The sequence below is a fragment of the Manihot esculenta genome, chromosome 15 (assembly GCF_001659605.2).
Source record: "Manihot esculenta cultivar AM560-2 chromosome 15, M.esculenta_v8, whole genome shotgun sequence".
NCBI classification, from domain to species: Eukaryota; Viridiplantae; Streptophyta; class Magnoliopsida; order Malpighiales; family Euphorbiaceae; genus Manihot; species Manihot esculenta.
Genome location: NC_035175.2, coordinates 13,295,665 through 13,318,219, shown reverse-complemented (window position 1 = coordinate 13,318,219; position 22,555 = coordinate 13,295,665). Strand labels below are relative to the sequence as shown.

The following is a 22,555-nucleotide window of genomic DNA, read 5'->3' as shown; positions in this document are numbered from 1 at the left end:
ATCGGTTGGCGGAAGATAATTAATGAGCTGTTATAATAGAATTGCAATTATAGTCCTCGTCAAGCACTATCGGTTGGCGGAAGATCTGTATGCTATGACCAACCAATTCTATTTTTATTTGTAAACTGAACAACTATTAAGGCACTTTGAAATAAGTGTACGCGCACACCACTCAGATTGCAGCTAGTTTTGTACGTCCGGCTTTTTACCTAGAGTCATCGGACTATCCCATCCTAGAGTGATAAGCTTCCAAATTGTTTGTTCCATTCATCATATGTGCCGAGTTCACTCATCGAAACAGATGGCCTCACTTCTTGCAAAGCCTTTTCGAAGTCCTGTATGAAAAGCACGGGGCAATTTCAAATTAAAAGTGCTAAATGTGTGCGTACGATTATCTGTGATTGTAACTTGCAGAAGGTCCAGTATTCTTACCTCGAGGGTAACTGGCCGCATATCCTCCTTTCTCAGTTTAGTAATTTCTATGCCCTGTTTAAGAGCTTCTCTCAGTGGACCCATGGATGCATCCTTCACTAGGTTCTTCATGTCTGATCCTGAATAGCCTACACAAATTGAAACCATAGTTCACGTTGACATTTAAATTTTTTTAGACAAAAAAGAATTCAGTTGAAAATATTAGTTATTGGATTCGGCTATGAAATGCATGAACTAGATACCTTCTGTCAGATTGCATATGGTATCAATTTCCTCCTTAGACAGCTTGAATAAACCATCCTTCTCTAGAAGATTACGTACAATCCAGGCTCTCGCCTCTTCATTTCCAGTAAGGCAGTTAGTGTCACATTAATTTATTAAGTAAAGAAATTACCAAAAGGATACATATTGTGGATTCACCTGATGAAGGCAAGGGGATATAAAGTCTTTTGGTGAGTCGCCTCCGTGCAGCTTCATCAAGTTCCTGGGGTCGATTTGTTGCTCCTGTATCACATCCATTTATTAAATAAAATTGCAATTGCTGCAGAAATTTGCATCATGAAACTAAAAGTAATTTTGAATTCAAAAAGCAGGAGTGGCACAATCAGGTTAACTGTAACCACATTACTCTCGTAAAGTGGACAAGATTTGCTTGATCAAAAGTTAATTATGATAAAATAAGTCCACGGAAGTGGTACATTTCCATCCAATAATTCTCTCACTGCTGGAAACAAATTTCTTTTCTGACCTCACTGAACTTCATATCTTATTATTCTGTTGATATATCCATAATATACTGTTAATACACAAAATATACAATAGGAGAAGCACAAGGAGATATTGGCACTGTTCAATGATGTAATATCTTCATCAATCAAACTAATACTCACAAGAACATGAACAGTATTGATGGTAGTTATAAAGTAACAACCACGTTTTAGTCTTATTTTTTATAGTTGCCCCGGAATATTTAAGTTGATACAGAGAAACTCCAAGTAGCTTAATATTATCCAATCAAAAGAGGCAAAAGAATACATGCACATGCTTGCTAAACAAAACTAGTGCATGCATATGCACGAGAAGGAAAAGGGGAAGTGTGTGCGTGTTTTTTATTTTTTTGGGTTGGGGGGGGGGGGAGGATTATTACCTATAAGTAAAATCTGCTCATTACCACTATCGAACCCTTCCATTTCAATTAGAAACTGTGTTTTGAGTCGTCTACTTGATTCATGCTCACCTTCTGACTTGCGCTGCAACCACATAAAATTAAGTGCTACTCTTACTAATAACTGATGATTCATGTAAAAACCAATCTAAAGAATTGTTGGCATAATTTGCATATGGTAAAATGGAAAGCACCTTCCAAGGATAAAGAAAATACATCACTAGAAAAAGAGAAAAAAGTTGGTGTCTTTTTTTTCTATTTGATAGTCATGCAGACTGGTAGATGACAAAGAAAATGAAAAAGAGAGACCATGAAAAATCAAATCAAACAAACTTCAATTCAAACCTCATTCATACTGCAGATTTCCTTTAAACAATTACATGCAGACAGGTAATGCCCAATATACAAGGGAAAAAATTTAAAAGTTCCTATCATGAAAATGGAAATTCCCACTGAACATCCAACCACAATCCTAACATTAAAAACCATTTTAACCAACATCAAAATCTTCTAATAATAGACTTCCCAAAACTAGAAAATCTCAAATAATCAAATAATTCTTAGATTGACCATTCATCAGGTAGTAGTAGGATGCCCCATAAATAGTGCTAGCAACCAGCATAACAGCTACAGGTGGATACGCTTTACCTGAGAAAGAAGCGAATCTATTTCATCAACAAAAATTACAGCAGGCTGGCGACAGCTGGCAACACCAAACAGGGCCCTTACCAATTTTTCACCTTCACCAATCTACACTCGCAATTTGATATGTTAAAAAGTCGACAAGCATTTCATACATTGTATGATGTAGCAACAACCGAATTGCACAAAACTATAATTATCTATATCATTTTCTTTCTCCTATTTCCTCAGTACAATTTTGTTAGTTGCTAGTCACAAAGTAAAATGTGGACTAGTGGAATGGAGTCATTTGCAGTTGGAGTCTGGTAAACTTGGAAATTCTATAAGATGACATGTGATTTGTGAACACCTTTGGCTCACAAAAGTTTGAAAAAGGCCATTAAATTTTCACTCTGACCTATGTGTACTCTCACAAGTTGAAATCTAAGCCTACAATTGACAGTGGGATTGAATCACCTGGTACCATTAAAGTGGATTATCAGTATAACTTCTCCCACTTTTTACTTCACTTGTACAGTTTTAATACAAAAAGCTGCAAGTTCCATAAGCTACGATATTCAAGCATCTGCAATGCCTTTGGCATACAAAGAAGAATTTAATATATGATTCAAGTAAACCTGCCTTTTGTTTTCTTCTCTATCTTGAGGCAGAGGGAGCAGCGAAAAAGTCTAAAATAGTTTTGTTAAATCTCTCTTGGATCCATGGAAGCTGACGTCATTTCCTATTTAAAATAATTAATTCTATCTTACAGCATCCAAAAAGAAAGAAAGTCAATTTTTCATGAATTATGGCACTATGCAGACAAAAAATGCATGGATTTCAGGAATATCAAAGAATCCAATTGAACTTTCTGTACTCCATCTCCAGTGTTTAATTTGACCAATTATTTGACAATGCTTTTCATAATATAAATAAAATTCAGTCAGTGAACCATCAAAACAGGATGAATAAAATCAGTAAATATAGACATACCCACTTGCTTGTTAAAGAGCTGGCAGATATGTAGAAAAAGGTTGCTTTTGCCTCTCCAGCAATAGCTTTACCAATCATCGTTTTACCTGTTCCCTAAAACATAGGAGGTACTGAAATGAAATAATAATAATGAGCAGTTAGTTCCATATATTATTTATAATGCAGTACATACTGGTGGACCAAAAAGAAGAAGACCTCTCCCTGGGGAACGACAGCCTTTAAATATGTCAGGGCGTAATAAAGGCCATATGACCATCTCGGTCACACATTTTTTAGCATGCTCCAAGCCAGCTACAACATTTTTAGGGAAGCAGTTAAACTTGGAACATCAAAAAAAAATAAATTGCAATAATAATAATTGGAATGCAATTAAAAGTTTTAAGTATTTGGTGATACCAATGTCATCCCACCGGACATTAGGATCCCGATCCATAATCTCATTACTGACATGCTCAATAAGACGAGGTTCCAAATTCCTTAATTTTTCAGGCAGCTCACCATCAGGTCCACATAGCATCTCCAAACTAAGAAGAAAAAGAAAATTGGTTAAAAGACTATTCTTTTTCATGTTATTCATCAGCATCATCATGACATTCCAAAGTCCAGAACTACAGGAAGGAGGAGGGGGGAGTGAGCAAGAGAGAGAGAGAGAGTTACAGGTATTACAAGCATACTCTACAGTATTAGACATCAGTTTAGTCCAAATGTGGCAAGAAAAGTAACACTACTTTGTGCTTACAGTTTTACAAATAAGCATATTGCATATAATTGGACCAAGCACTGTAAGACCCGAGCATACAGCTTCTATTATGGAGCCCAATAAGAATACTATTACAATTTAGAACACCAGTTTACTTTATTTTTTACAAAGGACAAACTGAAACGGATGAACCATCTTCCATTGAGGCAAAGACTAATTGATTTACTAGGTATAGAATAGAGCTTCCTTCATGAAGTGATAATAAAATTTAAACCTTAATTCTGAAATATTGAGGAGCACAATGCAACTTACCATCTCCTTGTTGAGTCATCTACTGCATCATCACTCTTTCCTGCAACTCGGGTTGTCATATTTCCATTGTTGCCTCCATTGGATCTTATAGGAGGAACAAAGTTACCACGAACGCCACGTCGTGGAAAACCATATGATCTTACACCATAGCCCCTGCTTGGGTTATCACTTTGTGGGGAGGCAGATGCACTGGGTGATGCTGTCAATCCTTTTCTTTGCCTCGCATCCATTTCCTGTATCACAACAAAAAATAGGTTTGATTTGGATGATAACAGTAGGAAGAGAGTAGGTAAAAGCAAGCAGGTAAATCTTCAAATCATGAGTCATGTGATGATATTTCTAGCACAAGAGACAAACTTTTTACAACTACTCCTAAATCAAACATAACATTTGATTTTCTCCACTCTGACAAACCTCAAATTGATATAAAGTGTAGATGGATATCCATATGCTTTTACTTTTAGCTAGTAAGGTGACAATTAAATGTTATTTCTCCCTCCTCAACAACAATGTACCCTGAGGACTCAAAAAACACATCATAGCATCAAAAATTTTGCATTTTCCCTTGATTTTCCTGATTCTTTATGCTATATAACAATTTGAGTCCACATGAACTACTTGAGAGTTTGAGAAAACACATTATTGGAGTTGGTATTGCACATCCAATTTCTTTTTTCCTACAACAATAGGAGATTCTATTCTGCTTATTTGGTTGCTTAAAGACCATTCACAATATGCCAAACAATTCTTTAATACAGAAACAAAGATAATTCTGGCAAGGGTTTATAGTTCAAAGCATTAGCCTTGTCCAGATAAGATGAATGTTCACTGTATCATGCCAGCAAATCTGATTGGATATTTTCTGGCGGTGTGTCCATGTAGAATTAACCGTTTGCATATTGCACATCAAAAAATAAGAAATAGAAAAGTGAATCCTATATTACTGCTTTAGTCTTAGTTTCTTGCCAACTTTTGTTTTGGAGGATTTGATAGATACCAGTTTTGCTCTTGCAGTTACAAATCCATTGCCAGAAACATCTGTGTTAGCTTCTTCGTTGCTTGATGGTGACTTTGCATTGTCATTTTTGGGGCTACTGATTTCCTCATGTGAACGTTTTGATCCCAAAGCATTTCCATGACCTCTTTCTTCCTCTTCAATTTTTATGTAAGTAGAGATACCGTGACCTTTAGAATGGTTGTGATATGATTGAGCCCTTTCTATAACCATGCACTCATCACCATTGTTAGTTTTGGAGTTGATAGAACTTCTATGTGAACTAGTATTTGCCTTTGTGATGTTGTTCCCATACAAGGATGTCAACTTTGCCTGTGTTATGATCTTTGATGTCTTACAGTTTAACCTGTCCTTCCCATCTGGTTGCTCTCCCTGAGAAGAAGGAATTCGTGTTAAATTCTTAATGTACCGATCACATGGCATACCATATGCTGCATTTTTTAGCAGAAAATAAAGAACATTGATCAGATTCAAACTATAGACTTCTATCCTAAATATTATACGTTGAAAAAAAAAACTAACAAGATAATTAAAATGAATTGACAGGAGAGACCAAATGAAGTCCTTCTCTTGTAATTGCAGTATGCAAAGAAGAAAACCGTTAGTCATGAAAGCCAATGTGTTTCATTACCTACCATTCCATTTGTTGGCCTTAGATTATATTGCTGAAGCAAAGCATGGAAATACTTTGACTGCTTAACCTTCTCAATGTCAATATCAGCTTTCCTGCTAAAAACATGGCCAGGAGCTCTGCCAGCCTGTTCAAATGCTCGTCTAGACATAAATGGAAGACTCATTATCAACAACATGAAGTCAGAGAAAATGCAATGAGGAAGGGAAAAAAAGCCAGGGATATAAATGGGCATGCCTTGCAAAGATGCTCATATTTAATTGTAGAGTAGATGTCAATTTTCTTGCATAAAAAAATTACAAATATCCTGTATGCTGTTACTCATTTGAACCACTGTCACCATATTATAACTAATTTAAAATAAATATTCTTCCTCAAATATTTTGCAAAATTGAGCAACATTCTTTCTAGGAAGGTTCTACGATTACTTTACTTAAACAAAGTAAATTTCACTCCGTAGGTAACCACCATTAAATGAATTAATAAAGATGCACCTAATGGTGAAAGCAACTAAGTGCAAACAAAGTGAATACTGAATGAAAAAAACAAAGTAATCATAGAAAGCAGTGCACACTCTTATCTTATATCGGCATCACTGAAATATCACTATTCTTATGCCTGACACTACAGATTTGAAGTCTCAACTAATGCACATACTTGCACTGAAAATCTAGTTACTCCCTATGGAATACTCCTTTAAGACCAGAATAGCACTTCATATATTTTCAACTAAAATTCAAAAATTCGCACAACTCTAAGTCAAGCTTTTATTCAAAAGAAAAACCCAAGCGAATTCACATTCCATGGCCTCAATACCGTGTCTAAAACCGTTAAATCCCTAACAATCTCTTGAAGCAAGAAAGATAATAATCACTTCAACATGTTTATATACTAAATACCGATCAGATTCAGGAATGAGAGATTGACGAGCTGTGTCAAGCTTGGAGACGGCTTCTCGGCGGATCGGTCGAGTGAGGGCCTCATCAACGTCGGTGAGGGAATGCGAGTCGAGGAAGCCGAGGAGGCGAAGTCCAATGACATGAGCCGCAGAGAAGTCGCGCCTCTCAAGAGCCAAGTCGACACCGAATTGAAGCGAGTGGAGGCGCTTCAGGTTATCGTCCACCTGCTTTCGCCAACACACCGGAGAATCTCTGGAATCCTGCATTTTCAGTGGACAAGACGAAGCAGAAGAAGATGAAGGCTCTTCTTTTCCCGCCATTTCTTCGGGCTTGGTTTGCAGATCCAAAATACCTACTCTCGCTCTTTTCGGCTATTTATATTTAAAAGGGAAAACAATATTTTATATATTATTACAAAACAAATAATCTTTCTTATATTTTTAAAAATATAATAAGCAGTACTGTAATTTTAAAAATTCAACTAAAAATTTTCTTTTTAAAGTTTAGCACTATTATTCTTATTTCTATCAAAATAAAATCAAATAGAGTGATTTTTTAGATAAATTTTTAAAATTATAGAAATTATTTAATATATTTTAAAATATAAAAATTAATTAATTAATTTTTTAAAAAAATTATAAAAAATACCTCATAATTTCGTGTAATTTTATTTTATGATTTAAATTTTAATTTATAACAAAATTTGCAAAATATTCATTTCAATTTATGATTTGAATTTGAATTTATAATTTATAAAAAAATTATGAATATTCATAACAAAATTTGCAAAATTAATTGTTTTTTTAATTTGTAATATGTATAAATTAATATTTATAAACGTTAAAGAAGTAGTTACTTATTTATTTATTTTTATTTTATGTATTACTTATGAATATTTAAATAAAAAAAACATTTCATTTGCAATATTTACAATTTGAGAACTTTTAATAAATCTATATGAAATTGAGAATATCATTAACATACATGTAAAAGTAACCTAATATGTTTTAAAAACTTGATTTTGAGGATAGAAGTTTATATTTATTTACGTATTTAATTAATATATATGTAATTAATTTTTTTTAAATCAATAACCTCACCCATCTTCTAACTGGATAAATTACTGTGTTCCAGAGATACAATATTATTATCAATTGAATGCTCAATGGACATTTTGATAAAGCTGAAATCATTGTTTTGCTGTATCCTGTCATTTCAAGCAAACCTACAAGAGGAATTTCAAGCAAAACCTTCAAATACATCCACAACATACTGTTCAACAGGACCAGGATTAAAAGCCACCGCAATTTGACAGGATCCTGGACAGAGAATAAAAAGAAACAGTAGATAATTCACCTTGGTTCTTTCCCTCCATCACACATCTTGGAGGAACACCTCACACCTGAGAGATATTAATATAGATATAGTGCCTAAACTGTCAAATCATAGTTTCCAAATATAAATATTATTGGACTTGTATAAGGAAACTCAGCAGTTGCTGCTTGGTGCGTTAAAAATTTAAGCAACCATAACAGAACAGTTCAGTATAAAGTTGCTGAGTCTGTTTCTGCCACACTCAAGAGGTCTCCATTGCAGTTGCTCAGCTTCAGCATCTGGGCAGCAGGTATATATAGCCATTCCATCTCCTGAATAAGAGGCCATGGATGTTGATGAGCCTATTAAAAGTAGCTCGTTGCCTAGAGACTTGAAGGCTACACCCCATCCTCTTGAAGAATCAGCTCTTACTGGGACAGGTCCCAATTTTCTCCATGTTTTGGTCCTTTTTGAGTACACTTTCAGCTCGTTTGATGAAGTCTCCAGCGAGTAAAGCTCGTCGTTCACCACGGCGACAAGCGGTGGAGATTGAAAAGTAGCAACAGGAGTATCCTCCAACATGTCCGGGATGAGTTCCCATGTCTTTTTATCATCGTCGTAGGCTTCTCCACAAGTAAGGCGTCTTCCGTCTTCATTTCGGCCGCCGATCACGTAAAACTTGTTATCCATGTAACAACCTGAGCAGAGCCTTCGTTTCTTTTGCATCCTCGGAAGAGATTCCCATGTCTTAGTATCAGAATTGTATTTCTCAGCAGACTTTAGAACTGCACCAGCCTCTGTTACCCCACCTGCTACAAAAGCAAAGGGACCACAGGAAGCCGAAGCAAACAGGCACCTGGGTTTGATCATTGAAGGACCCTTGCTCCAGCTATTTGTTTCCAATTCATATCTCCAAACCACAACACCATCTATCTCCCTGCCTGAAATGATCAGATGAGTCCCTGCACAAACTGATTCTTTGTCTCCTGAAGAAAAACAAGAATCTGCTGGCAAGTCTGGAAGCTTTCTACGAGAACTAAACTGTCGATCAAATCCCCACCAGCCGCTGTCTCCAGTTGTAAAAATAAAAACAGATGATTCTTTAACCCCAAGTTCCCTCCTAATCTTAAATAGCTCACCACTCTTTGTAAGAGAAAATATTCGCTTATTCACCAATGGAAATTTCCAATACTCTGATCTTGGAACTCTTGCCAAAATCTGATTCTCTACCTCATCATTGAGCTGGGGGACTTCGGAGTAATCTGCATCCTGAGGTTCTAAACTGTTGCTTCCAATCACATAGCCTCTTTGATCTTCCTTCCTATTAGCACAAGTATCCAACCTGTTTGATGTTGGCCTATTAGAAGTAATCCAAAAATTATTGCCAGGATCCCCACCAAGCATTCCTTTCTTCTGAGGATTACAATCATGTCTGCAGACCTCACTCTCTTCATCTTCACCCCTTGGCTCTTTCCCCTTGGACATGGATCAGAACCTTTCAAAATCTCAAGTCTCTGTCAATATAAGAAACATGGTGGGAAAAAAACTCGTTACCAGCAATATTTGGATGAATACAGATACAAATCCTGAAAGGAAAAAAGAGAAACACAGCAAATTCTTTTTCATGGATGATGAGGATTACTTGAAACTAGATTCATGTGCATCCCAAAAACATGTCCAAAGTTGATTAACACAGACCAAAGGCATGAATGATAGAAAAAATAGCAAGTCAAAGAACCATAGTGGATTTCCAAAATTTGGCTAATATGAATACTGCCACTAGGGTGCATTTTCCCAAAAGAAAATTTCAGATGTCACTACCACATTTATGAATTCATTAAACAAAAGAACAAACATGAAAAAAAAATCCAAATTTAACCACATGGAAGAAACTTTTCATGCCATACATATATCAAAAACCATTATGAACAAGAAGAAAAATGCAGAAAACAGAGCAGAAACAGCACAACTGTTGATAAGTATTCAAAGAAAATCAATAAAAACGTATATTGTTGGAAACCCAACAAAGCAAAGCTTGAATGGAAGCTGGAAATGGTGAAGAAACAAATCATTTACACGTACATACAGACAGAATCGCAGAGAAAGGAGCATACCGGGCCAGTCGAAGTCGTCAAGTCAAGGAAGTGAAAGAAGAAGACGGCTATTGTAAGAAGAGAACTGAAATCATTATCAAACCACAAAGTCTCAAGGGGCTCATAAACAGAGAGCAACCCAGGAAGTTGGAGTTAAAGAAGAGAGAGAAAATATTATAAATACAGAAATGCGAATGCAGACAATATTGAGGAGAGAAGCCATTAAGAGGCAGAGGAAGACGGTGAAAGAGTTCAATTTCAAAGCAACCCATTTGCTGGGGAGAGGTTTTAGGATTAATTTAATGGTGGGATTACAATATGGTTCAATTGATTGATTTATATTAGTATTAAATTGGTAATGTTGCTTTTTACTATTATCATCACCTCCTCCAATAACAAAACCCACATCAAAACCACTTTTGTTTTTCAAGAAAAGGCAATTCCTTTGGAAGGAGAGAGAGAGAGTCTGTTTTCTGTTTTCTGTCTCCTTTCTTTTTCTCTGTGTAAAGAAAGAGAAAACATTTTTAAATTTGTTGAGGTGAGCCAAAGTCGGTTGCTTTACTCTCTCTGGCTTCTCCTTTTTCATTTTTTCATTTATTAATTGTAAATAAAGTTCGGCTATCCTGCTTCCGCTGCGGAATTCATTCCACGTTGGAAGATTAGAGAAAATTGAAATCGAAATTATATATATAGTAAATGGTATAAAATTATTAAATAATTTAAATTAATTATTTTAAATTATATAAAAAATAAATTTAAAAATTATTTAAATCAGTTTAAACCGATGTTTTGATTAATATCAAAGTTATTCTGAGTTAAACAAATTGTATTGAACTAGTGGATTTCGAGAAAATGATTATTTGTATGAGACAAGATAAAACCGCTCGACATACTAGTAAACTACAATATCGAGAGTCCGATCCTATAAGACGAGGTGAAGCCGCCCAAGATATTACTAAACTACAATATCGAGGGTGTTAACAATTATATTTAATTCGGTTGTAATGAGAACGTCGCAAATTTAGTGGGATCAAGTGTAACGGTCAGCTGTCTACTTCCGTTGTGGAAGTCGTTCCATATCGAGAGATTATATTCGATTCAGTTACGATGAATACGTCACAAATTTAGTAGAACTAAATATAACGGTCAGCTGTTTGCTTTCGTTGTATCGGGAGATTGTATAAAATCAGAATTGTATATAATAGTTAACACGAAATTACTAAATAACATGAATTAACCATTTTGGACTAAGTGAAAAGTAGATTCAAAAAGTTATTTGGATCAGTTTGACTCGAACTGTTTCAATCGACGACTTTCATAACAGAAACAGACAGCGGAACGTTACAGTCAAATGTATTATAATATAATTATCATTAAAATTATAATTGAAAATTTTTTAAACAATATATTAATTAGAAAATATTAAAATAATTAGAAAATAAGTTTAATATATTCTAGTTATGAAAATATTAAAATATTTTTTTTAAAATTATTTTTAACATTTTTTGCAATTATTTTTTTTCTAAAAAAAATGCCTTTTTTCTCTTCCATGATAATTTTTTTAACCAGTGTTAAAGATATTGTAATTAAATCAAATTATTAAAATTAACTACACTTAAGCAATTAAATTTATATTAATGTTAACTTTTAATTGACTGTTATTAATAAAACTGACACATTTTACTGAAAATTAAATTTTATAAAAATTTAAAGAGAATATATTCCATTTTTTTATATGATTTATTAAGCCTCAATTCAAAAGAAATAGATATATTTTACAATATAAATAGTAATGATATATTATCTTCTTATTAATTTTTCTAATATATTTCACTACAAAAAAATAGACTATCAGTGACAGATTTTTCCGTCGCTGAAAGTCAAAAATCCGTCGCTGAAACTTTCAGCGACGGATTTGCGACGGACTCAAGTCCGTCGCTTAAAGTCATGTCGCTAACTTTTTCTGACGGATTACAAGTCCGTCGGAAATATTAGCGACGGATTTCCGACGGATCTAAACTCCGTCGGAAAATTTTACGACGGCTTTTCCTACGGAAAATTCAGTCGGAAAAATTTAGCGACGAAAAACGTTTGTCGCTAAATCCGTCGGAAATATCAATTTATCCGATAAACATTCCGTCGCTAATCTGTCGGAAATAATTAGCGACGGAAATTTTCCGTCGGAAATATTAACACATTTTAAAAATTTTTTCCACAAATCCACCGCTAATCTGTTAAAATTCAATCACAAAAAATAATTCTTTGTTTTTATTTAGATATTCCCTGTATAATCAAATAATTTATAATTAAGAATCATATTGAATATAAATCAAATATCATTCATAATAATTATAAGTAATGTTCATAATACTCAACAATATTCAGAATATTTAAAATAAATCCATAATATTTAACAATGTTCATAAAATTTAAAATAAATTCATAATACTTAACAATCGTCATAAAATTTAAAATAAATCAATTATACTTAACAGTGTTCATAAAACTAAAAACTGATCTATGAATTTGTTGAAGCATCTGATAGAGAAGTACAATCAGCAGTTGGATTATGCGGTGAAGATCTTTTTTCGTCCTCTGGCTCCTCAGGCTTGATTACTACTGTCCCTGATTCAGAGACTTCCTCCTTTGAGTTCGACTGCTGGTTCTTATGTTCCCCAGCAACCGCCACAATAGGCTGATCACCCATTATTTTCTCATCCGATCCACAGCCACTAATCTCATCCCAAATATTATCAAAGGACATGGCACCATGCAAAAAGTCAAATCTTCCCTAGTCCATGCCTTCGGGATGGAAAAATCCGATAAAGGACTTGCCAGGAACAACAGAAAGTGATTGAATTGGGACTTGATAGGCATAATACCATGATTGTTATGAAACCAATCAGCAATGACAGCGACAAGTGTTGTACATGCACTCTCACCTGCTGCTCGCTCATTTCGCTGATCAATTGAAGCAAAAAAGACCTCTGTTTGAAGTTTCATGTGCCCATCACGACTTATTATTTCTTTGTGCTCCCAACTACCTATAGCAAAATTGTCATCTCCAAAATCAGAAACTGATGATCGATTTGCGTTTGAATCCTCATCTGCTTTATGAGACTGCAAAAAAGTTGCCATCATTCAGAACTATAACTCATTCTAGTTGGTGTAAGGAATTAATAATAAAAAAAGAGCAAGGAACAAATAACCACAAGAATGCCTTGAATAAATATGCAAAGGTGATCGATGAGGTTATTTTTTAAATACCATCAACTAGAATAAAAACCATAATATAGATTCTTTAAAAAAAAATTAAAAAGAAAAAAGCATAACACGTAAAACATAAGCTGATCATACCCCATAAACGCCAGCATGTGATTATCGAGTATGGAGCTTTGGGCTGACTAGATTTTCAAATTTCTATGGAAAAAAAATTTCGCTGTCTAGGAGACTGAGCAGTGCAATTATCAAGGAGGACAGCATATTGTTAAACTCATCAAAAGGTAATAAAGGCATATTACTACCATTCTCAAAAGTGAAATACTATCATCATTGCAATTATTTCTGGATTGAATAAAATCTCTTGTATCATTAAAAATTGGAAGTCTCATACCAATAAATAAATAAAACTTCGGTCAAATTCACAACTGTGACTATTTTTTAATTGTCAATTATATCCTCAATGTTGAAAGTTTAGATTCAATTGTGGCCATCCCAAGGATATGCATGAATATGAAATTTCACTTAGGATTGCAAAATAGAAATCTTATATAAACCAATCTCGATCCGTAGAGTTAACAGATTTGGGTTAGGAATTGTGTATGAATTGAGATAAATTACTGATTTCATGTTCTAACATTCAGAAAAGCAATTAAAAGCATGCAATTGCTGGACATGTATACCCCAATTAAAGGAATTTTAAACTATTGCACCATTCTTAGTGTCAGTTTTTACTAGGTAGATGCTATCGATTCTGTTTTCATTTCTTTTTAATCACAATTTATTGCTTTACAATATTAAACTAGATATGCATGAAATCCTAAGGGTTGTTACAATTCAAATGATATGCAGAAGTTGGGGATATAATTGATAGTAAAAGAACACATATTGACCAAAATGGCAAAGTTCACCGCCACAATTAGCCCAGAACTAAAATCAGAACAAAAAGCTTCTAAGAATTGCTCCCCAAAACATGCACTCGTCTACTTTATAATCTTCTCTTCATTTTCTCTCCATAGTTACCTAGATTAAAAAGAGATAAGGAGAAAAAGAGAAAAGGATAGAAAATAAAAACATACCATGAGTTCACTATCAGGCTCATGAGTTCGCTATCAGGCTCATGGAGAAAAAGATAAAAGGATAGAAAATAAAAGCTTCTAAGATTTTTTATTTTAAAAAAAAAATTAAAAAGACAAGGCAAGCCTTCTTTGCTCTCCTGGTGGAAACATAATCTTTTAAAATCTTTACCTTTCTCAGACCAGCTTTAATTGCAGAAAGCTCATCCTTTTCAGTTGAAACAGTTTCTCCTGATTGAGGGGGTGATGAAACAGGAACTATCTCTCTCTGCAATGGCTTTGTGGCTTCTGGAAACCTCAATTCCAACAAGATAAGTGATATCTGTGTGGTTAATACAAAGTTTGAATAAGTGAATTTTGGAAAAGGGAGAAGTTATTGACACTCAAAAAAAAAAGAGGGGGGGGGGGAGGGGGGAATTTATCAGCACTTCATCTAATAGTGGAAAAATTCACTAGCATCACCTTCACATAAATATGAAAAACACAAAATCCATGTTTATGTAATCCAAAACAATCAAGAGAGTCATAAATGTACTTGCAGAATCAAGATGGAAATCAGAAAAATTCTAATGCACATACACAGAGCATTGGCTTAGGCTCAGCTGCACCAGCAGGAAGCGAGAGAGGAAGGCTTAATTCCAACTCTTTCTGTTCAGCAGTAGAAGCATATTCAGCAAGGTTCAGCGATGCAGTACCAACAGCAGGAACCTTGTTCTTTGGACTTCCTATCGTGCTCTGAATCAAAAAGCAAACAGCTTAATTCTCCCCAAAGAGGTTTGTTATTTTGTCAACACCCAACAGCAAAAGGGTACTAAGAACATAAAAACTTGAGGAACTTGTAATCAAATTATGCAAATAGAAATAAATACCAGAAATAAGAAGAATTGCAATCAAATGATGATAATAACAAAATAGCTGAAACCAAAAGCAGCAAAATCAACTAACCATGTTTCAAAAAAGATCAAAAAAGAATTGCAATCAAAGGCTTTCAATTCATGTTTCCAACAAGTTTTAATGAGGCGACAGCCACGGGAACAGCGGCGGCGGCGGCGGTGAGTGGCAACGGCAGTGGCAGCTCCAGCAATGGCGACACAGCCGCGACAGCAGGAAAACCAGCAACAATAGCGATGGATAGCGATGGCAAGGCGCGCGACAGCAACTTGTGGCAACCACGGGAACAGCAGCGGCGGCGGCGGCGGCGAGAGTGGAAGGAAGAACGATTCGGCGCTGAGGGGAAGAGAGGAGGGGAAAAGGGTGGCTGAAATTAAAAGAGATGAGGAAAGAGAATATTAGGGTTTTGTTTTTATATTGTTTGCATTTTCTGATGGATTAGTGACGGAATAAATTTCGTCGCTAATATTTTAAAAATCCGTCGCTAATCCGTCGCTAATCCGTCAGAAATTTAAACATAAAATATCCGTCGCTGATCCGTCGCTAAAATTTTTTTTTCCGACGGAAGTAATTTCCGTCACTAAATCCGTCACTGATAGTCTGTTTTTTTGTAGTGTTTTATCTTCTTATTTATTTATACCACTCTATTATCTTATCATTTTATTTTATTTTTAATTTATTATAATTTTTTATAGTATAGAATGTCAATAACACATTCCCAATAGGCAATAGCCAAAAAAGAAAGGCCAATCTAAAAAAATTATTTTTTCACTAATTTATAATTGTATTTAATAATTTCAATGTAAAATCAATAAAATAAACAGTTTAATTTTAAAGTAATTTTAATTGAAATAAAAAATTATTGATATTGCAGAGATTAAATTGATGACGTGGCCGAAATGAAGTTATATTATAATTAGTTAAACCTATAAGGAAGAGAAGGTGGGGTGGTGGTAGGTGTCCACGGCAGTCACTCCGACGCTCAAGTCAATATACTGAAAAATAGAGAGAATACAATGAATTGCTTAGAATTAAGTAGTGTTTAAGAATAGTGTATCTTTACTTCTGGGATTTTTCTCATTTTCTATTGTAAGAAAAAGGTGAGCACAAATATAGCATTTTCCAATTATCCAGCAGCAATGTATCCAGCTATTTGAAAAGGAATATCGTCAGCTAACAGATTGGTAATCCTGCGATTACAAGTGTAATGGGGATACGTTGGATTGTGCCTGGCAACGGTAACTTCGTGCCTGTCAATGGTAACTTCATGTCAAGACTCATACTATTGATGGAAGCGCAAGTCTTGATTATGAACTGGGCGTTTAGGTGTCTGGATCTTCCTTTTCTAGGGCTAGCCACGTTTCCCACTTATCATATCCTTACCATATGATCCTATCTTGTGGTAACAACTCATTGCTTAATTTGAATGATCATTATGTAGTATCAGAGGTCCCTCCCGCTAGTATTCAATTCTTCAAATTCGAAGGAGATAGTTGTTCTCGAAGTTTAGGACACGTGGCCTCCTGAGATTAGGTATTTGTTGCCCGTGCCGTTTCACCTATCTAGCCCCTCAATGATGACCACACTGCTTATCGTACCGCATTGAAAGCTTACCGTCAAAACCGTCTTATAAAAGCCCTTTTTCTTTCCCCAATACTATTTTTGCTATCTCCTGTGATCCTTTGCTTTCGGAAAAACTCATTCATTATTTCTTTTCTGTTTATATTCCTTACGGTAATTTTTATTTCCTTTTTTCCTTCGGCATGAACAAGATTACTCATTCTTCCTTTTCCCTAACGGGGATTCTACCTCTAACTCCTCCTCCGATGGCCCCCATCCATGCTTCGGCCCCTATTGTTTCATTGATAGAGGCTTTGAAAAGTGAAGGCAACTTGATTAGTGATACCCCATCTATCCTCTCGGAGCGTGATGTAGACCGTCACTATGATATCTATCAAATTCCTCGAGAGACTTTCTGTATGTTTGCTCCTTCTCCCCACTTCTGTGTGAGTGAGTTGATTCCTGTTGAGGATATCATTATGGTTTTTAAGGGTCAATTGAAGGTGGGTCTCTAATTTTCCATGGACCCATTTTTTGTGGATGTCCTTCAATTGCCCATTTTTTGTGATTGTCCAGTTGCATCCTAATAGCTGAAGGATTCTAGTGGCTTTTCAATTCGTCTTCGTCTGCCTCAATAACTATATCGAACCGAGTGTAGCGCTTTTCTCCTAGCTATATTAGTTGTGTACTCGCAAAAACAAAGAGTTTGGTACTTTAGCGGGTGAAAGCACTTGACCATATTTGACCGAATACGTTCCTCCTTAAAGCGGTGAAAAAATAAATATTTTGTCCTTCATCACCAGACGCAGGAGGTTTTGGGCGCCTTCAAATAAGCTGGCACTATTGGGTGGAATTGAGGAAGGATAGGGTCCATCTGAAGAGGGATGAGGACGAGGCTTTAGCCTTTCTCTTGACGAAGGCTAAATCCCCAAAGAAAATGGACATCACTCAGGTGGTGAGGAACACCATTTTGTCTTGGCAGAGCCATCTGCACGCAAGCCAGACTCGAGATCCTCACCTGCCTAGCCTTCCCAGCCTTGAGGAAGGCACTTCCCTGACTAAAGATTAGGATACTTCTCTTTCTGCCTTTTTTAAATTTTGAACTGTCTTACTTACTTTTTCCTTTTTTACAGATATGGCTGTGTCTCAAAATAAAATTGCTGAAGTGGCATGTGCTGCCCGCAAAGACAAGACTATTGTCGAGGTTACTAGTCCTTCGACTAAGCCCACTCGCCCCATAGAAGAGGTGATCATACTTCTCCCTCCCTCGGCCCCACCTACTGTAGAAGAGTCAACCCATTTTTAGCCTAAGTCTTCTACCTTGGGCGCTTCTACTTCTGCTCTAGCTTCAAAGCTTCCCGCTGCTACCTCCACCCCACCTGAACCTACTCCTACAAGCAGGGTCAAATCTTTCTGGCCTCCGAGCATCTAGTATCTAGCATTGGCACTAAACTGGGCACCCTCCCTCCTTGATGATCCTACCCTGAGCCTCCTACTAATCAAAAGTTCCCTGAATGAGCTCGAGAAAGATGAGCTTTTTTTCTAACGCCATACACTCTGCCCTGAAGGGTGCTCTTTGCACCTATGTGGCCAAGGAGCACCACAAAACCTTGAGGTGGAGTTTGGTACAAAAGAGACAGACATGAGGCTCTTGGTCGAGGAATGCTCGAAGTTGAAGGCTTGGGTCGATGAAGTCGAGGACACCATAAAGGAGACCCTAGAGCCCATGGATAAGCTCCAGGCTGAGCTAAATGAGGCCAATGCTTCCAAGCTAATTTTTGAGAATCAGGCAAAAACTGTTGAGGATCAGGTGGCCCTACTGCATTGTCAAGTCCTAGAGCTATAGGCTCAAGCTGGGGAGGCCCGGGCTGCTTCAACTAGGGTTGGGGTGAAACAGCCCTGCTTAAACTGACCTAAATAACTTTTGGACCCACTTTCCACTTGGCCCAAAATGATTAACCCAAGTTATTTAGTAGTTTCATGCTAGCTATTATATACAATTTCGATTTTTCGTATTCCGTCGATGTGGGACATTCCACATCAAGCAAGCAGCTGGCTTTCACACTCTCTCCTGCTAAATTTGCGACGTCCTCATTGCAACTGAATCGGATACAATTGCTAAGTCAGGACTAAACCCTCGGGTATTGTGGTTCGCTAGTACCTTGAATGGCTCCACCTCGTCTCACACGGGTAGCCCTTTCCTCGCAGACCCACTAGCTCTGCATAATTTTTTTGACCCAGGGTGGCTCTGATACCAATTGAAACAACCCTGCCCAAACTGACCCAAATAACTTTTGGACCCATTTTTCACTTGGCTCAAAATGGTTAACCCAAGTTATTTAGTTGTTTCATGCTAGCTATTATATACAATTTTGATTTTCCGTATTCTGTCGATGTGGGACGTTCCACATCAAGCAAGCAGCTGGCTTTCATATGGGGAGCTTGAGGCGAAGCTGCAGGATACAATAGCCCAAGGTGGGGAGATGTTTGTTCAAGGCCAATATTCAGTAAAGAATGAGCTGGTGAAGTTGTTTCCTTCTAAGGACTTCTCTTGGATAGATGACATCTTACCTGAGGAGGAGGGAGTTAAGATTGAAGGAGAAGGACGAGTTGAGGGCAGTCCCAATGATCGGGTCTTTAGACAATATAATAGACATAGAAAATAGTAATGTAATGAAGACTCAGGCGATGGAACCTGAAGATATTTCTCCCCTTATGTAATCTTTTATTACTTTAATGAAAACATTTTCTTGTGTCATTACTTTTGATGGATGTTTTGTATACCATGTGCTCGTTCACGGCTCTCTTTAAACAATTTCTTTTAAATCACTGCCATCTTTAAACAATTTCTTTTAAAAAATTGCTAATGGTTAACATCCATCCACTGTAGTGGTAGCAGCTTGAAAACCTTTAAATAATGGAGGTAATACCCAGATACATGTAATACCCGGCTAGACTCCGGTATCGAAATTTCTACCGTCCGGTGGAATCTCGGATGTCAGAACCCTCTAGAAGGGTAAAATCATATTTTTATAAAATGTTTTCATGTATTTTATGGTTTTAAGTAAGAAAGAAATTGAGTTTTGAATGAAAATGACTATTGAGGAAAATCCAGGTTCGGCCGCCGAACATGGTGGAGTTTTGGAGTCACCTTTGACTTCCGAAGGTGGTCTGGCCAGCCACCTATAAAAGGCCCCATGGCAAAAAATGGGCGAGTTTTCTCCCCTATTTTCGGTCAACGGTGAGTTCATGCCCTCCCATGGTTGGTTTTGAGGTTTTCCTTCAAATCCTACAAGTTTCTCATAAGTTTTAACTGGTTTTTGAAGTTTTTGAGCAAAGATCGAAGTTTGGAAGCTTGGAGACCTCCAGAACCCATTTTCCCCAAATCTCCAAGTGGGTCACGTTTTCTCTCGATCTTCAAGAGGTAAGCGTCAATCCTCACCTTCTTCGATGTTCTAAGCAAGTTTTATGGAAGTTTATGGGGTAGAAATGCATGTTTAAGCTAGTTGTTTAATGTTAGGGTTCATGTGAGTTTTGTTGAAAATATGTGTAATGTATGGTATATGTGTTGTTGTTGGGGTTTAGGAGAGTGTGAGACCCCTATATGCTTGTTTACATGAGTATGCATGTTGTAGAATAGCTAAATGCATGTTTGAAAGGTTTGGGAGGCAAAATGTGCATGAGGAGGCTGAGTTCTGCCACTTTGGAAGAACTCAGGTTCGGCAGCCGAAGGACTTTCGGCAGCCGAACCTGCCTGTGGAGCAAGCTTTTGGCTGCCGAACCCTGCCCCCGAAAGTTGGACTTTCGGCCGCCGAAGGTGCCACCGAACGTGCATGAGTTTCGGCTCTGGAGGGACTTTCGGCCGCCGAACCTGCCGCCGAAAGTGCCCTGTTCAGCCTTCCTTTGCATGTTTTCTATGATTGTTTTAAGGTGTTTTAGGGGGTTTTTGGGGAGTTGTTTAGAGTCATGTTAGTCTATGTTTGGTCCCTCATTTGAGTCCACCTGTGTAGGTTCGGACCCGAGGAACCAAGGACCCCAGCAGTGAGATAGCTGCTTCAGAGTCTTTTCAGAGCTAGCCTGAGGTGAGTAGAATGACTCTTTATATTGCAAAGTAAATAAATAAATTTTGAGCATGTTCATACATCACGAATGCCATGAGATATATTAGGTTGTTTGCATTAGAATTCACGAATATGTTGCATTGCATAATATGATGTTGATGTGGATGAACATTGGATGATCCATTAGCTCTCGTATGCAATGATATGATATGATGATGATACGGTATGGAAGTCCAGGAAGACCCATTCTACGTCCCTTGCACAATGTAAGAGAAAGTCCAGGAAGACCCATTCTACATCCCTGGCACATTGGAATGTTATGATAGGTTATGTAAGGGAAAGACCAGGACCCATTCTACGTTCTGGCACTATTGGATATGTAGAGGGCTATTGGTGATAAGTTCATCCTTAAGGTGATTTGTTTGTGATGTGATGCATTTCATGAAAGCATGAATTTTAATATAATGTTTTACCATTCTGCTCACTGGGCTCTAGTAGCTCACCCCATTCCCTTAACCCCCAGGTTTGCAGGTACGGGATAGACCAGGAAATCAGCAAGAGTAAAGAAGTCATGTTTTATGTAATAGTTAGATGTGGACATATACTATAAAATGTTATAATGTGACATAATGTAAAGAATTGTATTGAGGATAGAATTGTGGTTGGCCCTAATGTATGTTAATCCCTTTTTGGTACATGATCTTTCTAATGAAATGTTTTAATGATGTTTATGTAAACCAAGCTTAATGTATGATATGTTACCCCATTGGAGCATTTGATGAGGGCTCCAGTGTGGGGTTTTATGGTTATGAGTTTGTGCATGCACAGGTTAAGCTTGGTGAATGAAAGAAAAAGTTTAAAGTTTTACGTATATGTATAATCATGTATGGAATTTAACAGGTATACAGGAAGTATGTTAGGCTTGCTACGGGTCTCGGCGGCCTTAAGCTGATCTGGATCCTAGCGCCGATAGCAGTCCGGTTTCTGGGTCGTTACAATACATGTCTTAGCGAGTACATGCCTCGGGTCTGAAATATCTTTCAAAATTTCTTGTAACCTTAAGGCTAATATTCACTCATGAACGTCCATCTTGTGGCCTAGGTTCTGACTATCTCAAAAATCTTATACGAGGCTATCACTCGATATTTGAATCTGGCGAAGTCGGCCTCGTGGCCTGGGATAAAGGCCTCAAGTAGTGGAACCCTTGCCTGTTCATTTGACCTAGCTTATACTCATCCTGCGGCCTTGGGCGTGCTTTAAGATTTTTTTAGGGAACCAACACCTGGAGAGACTCACCTTATGGTCCCTTATGATTGCTTTTTGATGAGTGGGCCCAACTCTCGAGTGGCCTGGCGAAATCCGCCTTGCAACCTGACCTGGCGAAATTCGCCTTGCAACCTGACCTGACGAAACCCGTCTTGTGACCTGGTCTGGGGATAATAGAAAAGAAAAAGGGAGGTTTGTGATGATTTTTCAATCTTTAACTCGCCTTGTGGCCTTGTTTAGTGGGACCAATGCTCGGATGGTCTGGAGAACCCACCTTGTGGCTTTGTTTAGTAGGACTAATGCCCGG

At 36.9% G+C, this 22,555-nt stretch overlaps 3 protein-coding genes across 6 annotated transcripts; all 3 read right to left on the bottom strand.

Annotated features, from left to right (window-relative positions):
• Positions 1–15: 15 nt before the first annotated feature.
• Positions 16–7,112, bottom strand: LOC110601275 (ATPase family AAA domain-containing protein FIGL1). 4 transcript variants are annotated; one of them, XM_021738349.2, is made up of 13 exons: positions 6,769–7,112; positions 5,874–6,012; positions 5,221–5,610; positions 4,224–4,456; positions 3,608–3,735; positions 3,384–3,502; positions 3,212–3,304; positions 2,246–2,347; positions 1,580–1,682; positions 853–936; positions 675–770; positions 433–560; positions 16–335 (listed from the first exon to the last, which is right to left on the bottom strand). In XM_021738349.2, exons 1-13 carry the CDS (start codon positions 7,086–7,088, stop codon positions 234–236), a joined length of 2,037 nt encoding a protein of 678 aa, XP_021594041.1. In that variant the 5' UTR covers positions 7,089–7,112; the 3' UTR covers positions 16–233. The 4 variants fall into 4 exon arrangements, with proteins under 4 accessions (XP_021594041.1, XP_021594042.1, XP_021594043.1 ...); XM_021738350.2 differs by having other exon boundaries at positions 3,212–3,297; positions 3,407–3,502; XM_021738351.2 differs by lacking the exon at positions 2,246–2,347.
• Positions 7,113–7,875: 763 nt separating this feature from the next.
• Positions 7,876–10,480, bottom strand: LOC110601429 (F-box/kelch-repeat protein At3g27150). Its single transcript, XM_021738555.2, has 2 exons — positions 10,197–10,480; positions 7,876–9,596 (listed from the first exon to the last, which is right to left on the bottom strand). Exon 2 carries the CDS (start codon positions 9,565–9,567, stop codon positions 8,287–8,289), a length of 1,281 nt encoding a protein of 426 aa, XP_021594247.1. The 5' UTR covers positions 9,568–9,596; positions 10,197–10,480; the 3' UTR covers positions 7,876–8,286.
• A 2,117-nt stretch (positions 10,481–12,597) lies between these two features.
• LOC122721996 lies at positions 12,598–15,745 on the bottom strand. The gene is made up of 4 exons (XM_043951509.1): positions 15,416–15,745; positions 15,050–15,205; positions 14,643–14,792; positions 12,598–13,295 (listed from the first exon to the last, which is right to left on the bottom strand). The coding sequence occupies exons 1-4, from the start codon at positions 15,416–15,418 to the stop codon at positions 12,882–12,884; spliced, it is 723 nt and encodes a 240-aa protein (XP_043807444.1). The 5' UTR covers positions 15,419–15,745; the 3' UTR covers positions 12,598–12,881.
• Positions 15,746–22,555: the final 6,810 nt, after the last annotated feature.

What these genes read in the sequence shown, in the direction of transcription:
- LOC110601275 (XM_021738349.2), bottom strand. Translation starts at nt 7,088, where the DNA reads ATGGCGGGAAAAGAAGAGCCTTCATCTTCTTCTGCTTCGTCTTGTCCA. An exon ending in TAGATTCGCTTCTTTCTCAG is followed by an intron (nt 1,683 to 2,245) that starts GTAAAGCGTATC and finishes ATGTGGTTGCAG; the next exon opens with CGCAAGTCAGAAGGTGAGCA. An exon ending in TGCGGCCAGTTACCCTCGAG is followed by an intron (nt 336 to 432) that starts GTAAGAATACTG and finishes CTTTTCATACAG; the next exon opens with GACTTCGAAAAGGCTTTGCA.
- LOC122721996 (XM_043951509.1), bottom strand. An exon ending in AGCCTAAGCCAATGCTCTGT is followed by an intron (nt 14,793 to 15,049) that starts GTATGTGCATTA and finishes TTAACCACACAG; the next exon opens with ATATCACTTATCTTGTTGGA. An exon ending in TTAAAGCTGGTCTGAGAAAG is followed by an intron (nt 13,296 to 14,642) that starts GTAAAGATTTTA and finishes ACTTTTTTGCAG; the next exon opens with TCTCATAAAGCAGATGAGGA.
- LOC110601429 (XM_021738555.2), bottom strand. Translation starts at nt 9,567, where the DNA reads ATGTCCAAGGGGAAAGAGCCAAGGGGTGAAGATGAAGAGAGTGAGGTC.